At 37.2% G+C, this 10,293-nt stretch overlaps 1 protein-coding gene across 1 annotated transcript; it reads right to left on the bottom strand.

The window, feature by feature from the left end:
• Nucleotides 1–9,384: 9,384 nt before the first annotated feature.
• Nucleotides 9,385–9,987, bottom strand: LOC137579526 (uncharacterized). Its single transcript, XM_068293309.1, has 2 exons — nt 9,676–9,987; nt 9,385–9,579 (listed from the first exon to the last, which is right to left on the bottom strand). The coding sequence occupies exons 1-2, from the start codon at nt 9,985–9,987 to the stop codon at nt 9,385–9,387; spliced, it is 507 nt and encodes a 168-aa protein (XP_068149410.1).
• Between the last annotated feature and the right edge of the window lie 306 nt (nt 9,988–10,293).

Genomic DNA, 10,293 nt, shown 5'->3' with positions numbered 1-10,293 from the left:
TTCTTTTTCTTTTTGAATTTCGAATTGCAGTGTGTTGTTTGTCTACCTCGGTTTGTTTCAATATAATGTTTGTCGTCAACTTGAGTAATTTCACATGTTTTCTTAAAGGGTATTGTCGTTTTCGATCTAACTAAAGGGGCTTGTTTATACTGTGTATTTATTTCAAAATCGTTCCTATTTTCATTTAATTTATCAATTTGTTTTGCTTTGTTACCCTGTGTATTATAAAGATATCTGCTGGTGTTCTGTTTGTCGTTAGATGTTTGGTTTTATGGTTATATGTGTAAAGGATAGTTTCAAATTTAGTTTGTTTGTCCTCTATACTAGATTCTGCATTAATAACTCTTAGCTTTTCGTTTACAGTCCTGTGGAATCTTTCCACGTCTGAAACAAAATTTTTGCTCGATGTTATACTTATATTAACAGTTTCCGATTGTAGACAATTTTAAAGTGCTAATCAAATGAAAGCTGAGTCCTCATCTGCTTTGATTTATAAGGGTTTAACCCTTAATGATTTTTGTGATTGCAAGCCAATCTCGAATTTTAACTTCAACTAACGTCGCGTACTTTGAATAAATATCTATACAAGATAAAAATTGTTGATTGTCGATTAAATAGAACACCATCACCTATTTTTCTCTAGCGTTAAATATCTCTGGGGTGGTTTCAAATAATAATTTGGTATTTCGGTTTTCTGTTTTTGATAAATTGCATATATGGCATTCATTAATAAAGTTTTGAATTAATTTTTGAAAGTTTGGATAATAGTATTTTTCTTTTAACCAGTTTTGAGATTTAGTAATACCTGGATGAAGTAGTGATTTGTGGTTTTTAAGAATAATTTCTTTGAATTCTGCATAAGTGGGAATGTTTTTTAATTTATAAGTGGTTCTTAATATTTTTGTTTGGCTTTCTGGACTAATTATTTTAAGATAGGCTTCTTGAAGTATTTAAATATCTGTGTCGTTTGAATGTAAAGTGCGTTTTTTTTTGAGCATAAACATTCCTTAATGATTTCTTTAGCAAACTGATTGGTCATTTCTACATATGATATTTCTATCTTCGTTTTGTCAAAATAGTAAGTAACGTTGACTTTATTTTCGTTGCATTTATTGAATTCTATTTGACGATTGTAGAAATTCAGAGGTTATTCTATTAAGTTTTCGTTATCTTCTTGATCACTACTTTCTTGTAAGATTTTCATCTATTTTTATTCTGGAAAGGGCTTCTGCCACATAATTCACTTTTCCTGGTAAGTATTTTATTTTGTAATCAAATTCGTTCAATTTTATTTTTCATCTCTGTAATTTCATGTTAGGTTCTTTGATATTGTCCAACCAGGCAAGGGGTGATCACAAGATCACTTAGGATTTCAAAATGTCTACCGAAGAGGTAGGCCTTAAAATATTTGGTTGACCATACGATAGATAGTAGTTCCTTTTCTATGGTTGAATAATTAGGTTCATGTTCGTTTAGTGATCTACTATCATATTAAATAGGTCTATGTTCCTGTGAGATGAACGCACCTAAAGCTATATTGCTAACATCAGTGGTTGGAAAATGGTTTTTTAAAATCGGGATATACAAGTTTGGAATCTTTTATAAGGGAGCATTTTAATTTTTCAAAGGATGAAATATTATGTGGGTCGTTTATGTTAATCTTAGCTCCTCTCTTTAATCCAAGGGTTAAGGACAATAATATCGTTCTTCGTTCGATTCGTTTCTTTCCTCGATACCGTTATTTATCTCATGTACGAATGCTTCATATTCGAACTCTGGGGGAGGATAAGGTATTGATTCTTCTTTTTTTCCTTTATTGGTGTATTTGAAATAGAATTTGTGATTTGATAATGTTACACTGTTTTCTACGTAATTAATAACGGCCTTACATGCTTTATAAAAATTTATGGCAATAAAATTTTTGATGGTTGGGGCAAAGTTTGCTTGGTGCATAAGATTCGCTTTTATTAAGATCTATTATTCCTTTTATTGTTTGATCATTTAAATTTTCTGGAAAATTGAAATAACGCACTTTAAAGGAATGTTATTTTTAGTTGGAAAATGGGATTAGATTGGGGGTGTTCGGTTGATCTATTTGATGCAACTGTTCTCTCTGAGCTATCTGATCCGAGGCTGATTGATGAAAATTTTCGGACCATTCCATTTTACCCTGACCACTGTTACTTCCTCATTGTCTTCTAGTGGGTTGATTTACCACTGGATTTTGATTCTGAGGTTGATTCTGAATCTGATAATTAAGGGGAATTCTTTGTCTGCCCTGAATTTCCTGAATTACTTTGATTGTTAGTTTTGGGTTTCTCTGTGGAGCTGTTTTCATATTGACCCTCTCTCTGGGCTACTTGTTTCAAATTAGACACTGTTGAAATATCAAACTTCGCTAATGTCATATAAAGTTTGTCTGGTAATCTTTTAATAAGGACTTCTTTGACTGTGTTATTCATGGAATTTGTGTATAAAATGGTATTGGCGGCATTGCCTTCTAACGCTAACTTATTAATTATAATAAAAGACTTATGTTCTAAAGGAAGTATGGTATAGCCGTCGTAGTAACTCCTCATAAGGCGCTGATGAGGGCGGCCCGCAACTCGCTCTAATTATTGGCGTCCGCTAGTTGTGATGTCCGCTGTGCTTGTCCAGTGAGCTGCATCTCTATAGTGCCGTACAAGAAACTATGCTGGCGGACGTCCTTCGTCGGGTGGAGTTGTAGAATAACTCTCCGTATGAACGTGCTCAGGGTCAAAGCATCGTAATTGGGCAATTGTCTAAGCATGGTAAGTGCTTGGTTCAGATGTGTTTCTGATAGTTCAAGTGTCATCTTGGATTACAATAACTTCAAGATTCGATGTCGCGGTTTTGATTGCACGAAAGGTTCTTTTTCGGATAAAACGGAAAAATTATTTTCAGCTTTGGGTCTTAGTTGCTCCTTATTATATTTTTTTTTTTGCGAGGGCTTTGGGCTTACGTTGCTTACAGCTCCTCTACTTGTTTTTAGCACAAAAAGTCTTGATCACGGGCCAACCTTAGATTTGATATCTGTAGAGGTGGCTTGACACAAGTTTCGCACATTTATTTATTTAATGATTAAAAAAAATTTTGTTTATTACGCAATCTTAGATTCGATAACGGTCGCTTCTACACAAAGATTTGCACGCACTAAATTATTTCGTTTTATCCTACCGACTGTTACCAGTTATAAATCCACTTCTTTTATTAATTACAAAAAATATGGATTGGTGAGACTCAAAAACGATCTTTATTGAAAAATCGGCTTAAGAACTAACTTATGATTATTCCTACAGATATGATTAAAGTTCGGTTACAAAACTTTTGATATTAGTATGGGGAGCTTTTGATCTGGTGACAAGGGATATAAATTTTGATTGGCTTATTGATTTTTGCCCGTTTTTTTGGGGACATTCGTTTATAGGGTTTTTGATTAGTTTCGTTTGCATGAAGCATCAGCTCTTTTCTAGACTAAAGGGGGGGGTCAAGTTGGGTGAATGGAGTGAGAAATTGAGTGGTGTGGGTGGATGGAGTGGCGGATTTATTACTATATATATGTATATTTTGAAGGTTATTAATTTAGTTTTCACAGAAATTCGTTTGTCAATTACCCTGGGGGAGCGCTTTCTCTTGTACCCGAAAAGGGACTGGAAATTTCTCGAAGCTGAGTGTGAGTGATAGTGGGGTATTGCGGCTACCATACGTATCGGCTGAAAGACTCTTTAAAATTGGTGCGAGATCAATAAATTGTGCCTGATTAAATGTATATATACACCCTCCTGCGGTAAAGCAGTCAAAAGCACTAACAATTAATGAGGCGATCCAGGGATACATAGAAAAGAGTTTGGCGGCCAAAAGTGTCCACCTATGAATGTGATGTCTTCTAGCAGGATCCGAGCCAACGATCGTTGAGACTTCTGAGGACATAATGGCGAATTTGGAGGTCCGCTAGACCAGCCCTCGCTTGTTTTCTTTCCACTAAAGATCGTCAGTACATCTAGAAGAACATTTTCATAAAAATTTGGAATATCCTCATGAAATTTACTACGATGATAGTATTGGATATAAAAACTCAGATTCAAAATATTTTTTTTCTGATCAGATAAATAGAACACAAGTTACAGTTAATATAAATCGGTTCAATCGCTGCCGGCAGCGCTGATTACTACCTACTACGTCATACTTCATTAACAGAGTACATGCATACACACACAGACGCAACGCTACAAGAACTGTATGTATGTATATGCGTGCTGTGCTTTGCTTAGAGAAGAAGAAAAATTGTATCAAAAAGAATATTTTGTTTGTGTATTGATGAATTGTGTTTGCCGTAAAAAATTTTATTTTCCTTTTATTTTATTTCTTTTTGAATAATTTTGTAAAATATGTTGTCGAAGAGATTTAATGATATTAATCGAGTTTATGAATTTTGAAATAATTATGTGAATAAACATTCAAGTTATTCATACCTAAGGTATCGCTAATATAACTTTCCGTGGTCTTGTATTAGGGGAAGTTATGAAAATTGTATGCCAACTGCAAGGAGGATAGAGAAGAGAGATGCGTTCACAGATAGACTTATTTTGGTTTATTCTCTTTAGCACGTCCGATAGACAACTTCGTTTTTCTTTACTACTAGTCTTGACTACTTTGGTGGCAATCCATGATACAGAATTCACTACGTGTTTACTACAAATGTAACTATAAGTGTGTGTGTCTTCCGTATAGTTAAAGTGACACAAATACAAATGAGTCTCCAATTTCTTCTAAGACAAGTTTTTTTCCTCTCTCCGTTTCAGAGATCCCGAAGTGAACAGAATATTTTTACCTATTCGGTGGAATACTTTCTTATGCCAATGACTGCTTAATTATAACAACAGCAACTATGCACACTCAACACAAGTTAAGTCAACTTAACTCAACTTGGGCGACAAATATTTGAAACTTTGGAGACGACCCTCAAACAAGTTTCTTGTGGCAATTAAAAGTTGTGGCAGGGTCTGCTTGAGCGGTTGAGTGTTATGCTTTGACCATGGGGAAGAAGGTTTTAGATTTGTTTTAGCAAGTGTGTCTACCTTTCCTCTTCCACTTAACTCTTATCCAACAACAGTAATCTACTGACACATGATAATTAAAATTTCTAATGCCACATTCGCATGTTAATTGTTTACCTTTGCACAAGTCGCAGTCAGAAACTTTCTACTTATGCTCATAAAAGTGTCACTTGTGCGATTGAAAAGATACATGCGCCTATATGGTACAATTCAGCTTTCTTTTGGAAATAGAATTGTTTTTTTTTTTTTTTTTTTTTTAGACGTAGTCGTACAACGCTCAGTACGAACAAGTGAACAAGTCTAATGACACCAGGCCCGGGCCTGTTATGACCCTAAGTAAAGTTAATGTTACAACCTCTACCCACTCCGACCTAAGGGCATAGGCGTATTAAATTTAATTAAATTTAACTAAAGAAATAGAAAATATTAAATGTAATGAGATAATAGGTTACATATAAAAAAAAAACAGGATACGTTAAAATAAAGATGATTACAACTAATTACGAGCGAGGAAGGACAAGATCTCAGTTTTTATACCCGGAAGCGATGTTTCGGAACCGATAACGTGCCAAAGTCCGTTGTAGTCACTACATAGTATACGAAACGGTTCATGCAGAGAAAAGTTAGTTGTGCAAGCGGGAAGTATAAGCGGTGTAAAATTGCGCGTCCTTCTAGATAGAATAGAAATGTTAATTTGGCTCATCAGCTAGGAAGAGTCAATCTCACAATTCAAATGTATGTAAAAAAAATTTACACCAAGCAATGTTCTACGATTAGTTAAAGAAGGAAGGTTAATTAACTGAAGTCGACTAGAATAAGATGGAAGTTGTACAGTTGGATCCCAGCGCAAATCACGAAAGGCAAAGAGTAAAAACTGTTTTTGTACAGATTCTAATTTGTTTTGATAAAACTCATAATGAGGAGACCAAACACAAGATCCATATTCTAATATGGGGCGGACTAAAGAAGTAAAAAGTATTTTGGTAGTTTATGGATCCTTGAACTCCTTCGACCAGCGCTTTATAAAGCCAAGAACACTCTTACCCCTACTAACAGTAGTCGATATATTCTGATTAAAACTAAGTTAGTGGTCGATTAAGATCCCCAAATCTTTTACAACCAAGGAACTATTATTAATTTTTTCTAACAGGAAATTATTTAAAAAGTAACTCGTTAGTTGGGGAGAACCTCTATAAAAACAGTTTAGATATAACAAGTTAGTCCTACACCATCCCTGAAAAGCATTCAGGTCAGCTTGCAAGGTATGACATGAGAGAGAGTCTACGATACGATTAGCCATTTTTACATCATCGGCATACATAAGAACTCTGGAATTTAAAAGAACGGTGGGGAGATCATTAATAAAAATGGTAAATAATAATGGGCCAAGGTGACTGCCCTGTGGGACTTCCGATTCAACACAAATGATCTTAGAAAGAGAGGACCTAAAAAGAACCCTCTGCCTCCTACTGCTTAGATATTGTGAAATCCAAGCAAGCAGAGCATCCGGAAAGCCAACTAAATTCAGCTTATGTAATAGTAAGGCATGGTTTACCGAATCGAAAGCCTTACTGAAATCCGTATATATTACATCAGTTTGCTTTTGTTTCTCAAACCCATGCTGGTATGGCGAAATAATATCTTTACATACATAAATGCTGTATTTGAGACTACATAATTTTCTCAAACAGTTTAGGTATCGCTGACAATTTAGAAATTCCTCTGTAATTAGTGACGTCGGATTGCCACATTTGTGAAGAGGTAAAATAAACGAATCCTTCCATATAGGTTTTTCGGAGAATTGCAACTTGCAACGTTGTAAGTAATTATTATAGCATTTAGAATTAGAAACAATAAAATTCGATTTAGCAACCAAGTAACGAGACAGATCCGATAATAGACCCGTGACTTTATATTTTTTGTAATACCTAGACTTAAGATTCTTCAGTTTTGACAGCCCCCGCGTAAACCATGGTGATTTTTGCGTCACCACAGGAGACACTAGGGGTACACAGTCATTTAAGATCGAGTCAACAGTGGTATAAAATAAAGAAATGGCGGAATTCATATCCTTACAAGTGTATAAATTAATATAATCGGTATTAAGAAAGGCATTGTTTAGTGCGACAAAGTCAGTCTTCCGAAAACATCTTGTGCGTACCGTAGGATCACACTCGGAGATGGGCTCGCGGTTGGGAAACTCAATAGATAACTCTAAAGTTGGATGATAACTATCCTCTGGTAACACCATTGGACTAGTTCTAGATACTTCACAAAAACTACGATCAGAAGTAAAAATCAGATCCAGAAATCTGCCAGACGTATTAGAAATCGAATTCAGCTGGGCCAACGAAAGCTCAAGCAGACCATCAATAAAATCATGACACCCATAGAAACGAGTGAGCTGTAATTACCGAACGTGATGGATGATAGTAATTAAAGACAAATTCCAATCAAATTTGATTTAGCTCATCGATAGAGATGGCGTCACATGCCAAAAGTAACATAGAAATTAAAAATACACTATATACCGTTACCGAATACAGTTAAAAAAAAAAAACAATATTAGAATTATAAATTACTTTATAATTATGTAACAAATATAATTTTATAATAATATATTATTTCTGTTTACTTGCGGCATCTTTTCCATCCACAGAACAACTTCATTTCGACAAATGTTTGTTACACTATCTTCCGCACAGGGATCTAATTCATCTTTGCTTACCATAGGCCACTTGTCGGTATCGAGAAAAATTGTTTTTCCAGAAGTTCGAATAATTCATTGAAACAAGAGTGGACTTGTGGAATCACCACTCTAGCCTGTGATAGGCACAAAAAATCAAAAAGTCCAACTGCCTCGTAACCCTCCACAGAGAAAAGGGTTTGTTATAACCATTCCATCGTGTTTTCATCCGCAATAGAGCTTTCCAGCGAATTCCATGAACGTCACACATCGGATTGAACGTCAGACATCGCATCTTTTTGTTGTCTGCAAAGCATGGAAAAAAGTCTGGTGTTTTTCCATTTTCCTGACACATTGTCGTTTCATTTTCCATTTCAGGTGATTGAGCTCAGGGCTTTATTTCGCATCTGCCCTTACCGCAAGCATCGCGCAACGAGTCTGATGCGTTTTTGATTTATTGCCACTTTTTCGCTAAGCTTGCAAAATTTGTAAAATTCATTCTTATCGATTTTATCTTACATATACCTGACTGAAGACGGATCTCCACTTTTCAATGACTTATTTCTCGAACCGATATCGAGATCAATTTCTGACGAGATCATATCAGCATCATCCTCTGCAGTTACAGTCAATTTACCTATTCGGCAAGTTCCGACATAGCAGGATATTGTGGATTTTTTCTTATTCGTGATGTGATCACAATTCCGCACATCTGCCATTTCTATCGCCAGGCCGGCTTCCGATATTTGGCCTTTGACTACATCACGACACATTGCCCCTCAGACATGTGTAGGCGCCTTTCGATCTGCTGTTTAAGATGAACTCAACTAGCTTGAACTCCACTGGCTATTCCGAAAAAAAAACTACACTTGGTCTTTTACTTACTTAATATATCCTTACAATTACAAACCTTTCCACATTCCGCACAAAAGTTACCTATTTTTTTTTATTGATTTGGAAGCTTACTGAACTGTGTGTTCGTAACAATGAAAAGATGTTTACTGAATGAAATACTGTTCAAACGGGCCATGTCGAATTTCAGCCAATTCCCAGGCATTCTCAGATCTCAAATTTCTGAAATTATTTCTGTCGTAGATAAATTCTACAATCTAAAGAATCCTAGTTGGCCTAGAATATTTCAGCATATTGAATTAAGTCAGTTCTTTCTCGAAGTTCAATGAAACAAGTTCTTATAATTAAATAAAAAAAGGCCATTCGATTTAATTTCTTTTTCACATTTATTGTACTTAAAAAGTAGACAAAATTTAAATTTATTTTGTTTGAATGGTCGAAAAAGATATGAAAATAAAGTTTCGACTACCACTGTGAAGCAGGGTATGTTGCTTTTGCCCGCATCGTCGACAAATATGGCGACTCCGGCACGCGTCGGATGAGTGCTCGTGTGCCAAGCAATTGGGACAGTACTTATTTTTAAGCACCGCCCGGAGCCGCTTTTCCCTTCGGAGGTTCAGGAAGCTCTGACACTGCCGGAGTGCGTGAACCCCCGACAGACCCGGCATCGGTAAGCGTTCGTCCCATGTGGAGCATATGATATGCATATGAGCGTATGAGACGAGGACATTCGGACGGAACATAGAGGGATTGGGAGTCACTATAGGTTTATAGGCTCAAAACTCCTGTTGTCTTGCAACAGGATGAGCTTCGCGCTGTTGTGACATCAGTCACTCGAACCAGACCGTCCGCCCCGGGCAGAGTGCGCTCAATTCGCCCTAAGCGCCACTCGTTGGAGGGGAGATGATCTTCGGACACGATCACGAGGTCGCCGGTCTGGAGACTGCGAGCCGGCCTTTTCCACTAATTCCGTTTGTGAAGCTCCTTGAGGTACTCACTCTTCCAGCGGCGGCAGAAAGCCTGCTGGATTGCCTTCAGTCGCTGTCATCGGTTGATTACCGACATAGGTTCGACGAGAATCTCCGGTTCCGCAATGGATAAGAGCGGTCCTTCAATCAAGAAGTGTCCCGGGCTTAGTGCCAGCAGATCCTCTGGATCCTCGCTCATGGGAGAAATTGGCCTGAAGTTTAGGCACGGCTCGATCCTACACAGGAGCGTGGAAAGTTCCTCGAACGTGTACTTGACAGTAAAAGAGGACTTGTAAAATAGGGTCTTAAAACTTTTGACCCCTGCTTCCCACAGTCCTCCCATATGGGGGGCGCTCGGCGGAATGAACTGCCAGGATAAAGTATGCTGGGGAAATGCCTTCATTATATTCAGCTTGGTGGCGTTCAGGAAATCTTGTTCGAGCGCCTTTGAGGCCCCTACGAAGGTTTTGCCATTGTCGGAGTAAATGCGCTGTGGGCATTGTCTCCGTGCGACAAACCGAGAGAAGGCGGCGAGAAATCGTTCAGTGGTGAGGTCGGAGGTAGCCTCGAGATGAATCGCATTCGTGCTAAAACACACAAGGACGCAGACATAAACTTTAGTAATGAGACTCGCACGCCCGGTGTAATTCTTGATCTCGAAAGGCCCTGCGAAGTCAATGCCTGTGTGGGTGAAGTACGTGGGTGGAGA

Source organism: Drosophila tropicalis, unplaced genomic scaffold (genome assembly GCF_018151085.1).
Source record: "Drosophila tropicalis isolate 14030-0801.00 unplaced genomic scaffold, ASM1815108v1 contig_696, whole genome shotgun sequence".
In the NCBI taxonomy this organism is placed as follows: domain Eukaryota; kingdom Metazoa; phylum Arthropoda; class Insecta; order Diptera; family Drosophilidae; genus Drosophila; species Drosophila tropicalis.
The sequence above is the reverse complement of the archived record's forward strand: the minus strand, read 5'-3'. Positions and strand labels throughout refer to the sequence as shown.

Coding starts and splice junctions, on each gene's coding strand:
- LOC137579526 (XM_068293309.1), bottom strand. CDS start 9,987: ATGAAGGCATTTCCCCAGCATACTTTATCCTGGCAGTTCATTCCGCCG. Junction 9,580..9,675: donor TTCTCGTCGAACCTATGTCG/GTAATCAACCGA, acceptor AAACGGAATTAG/TGGAAAAGGCCGGCTCGCAG.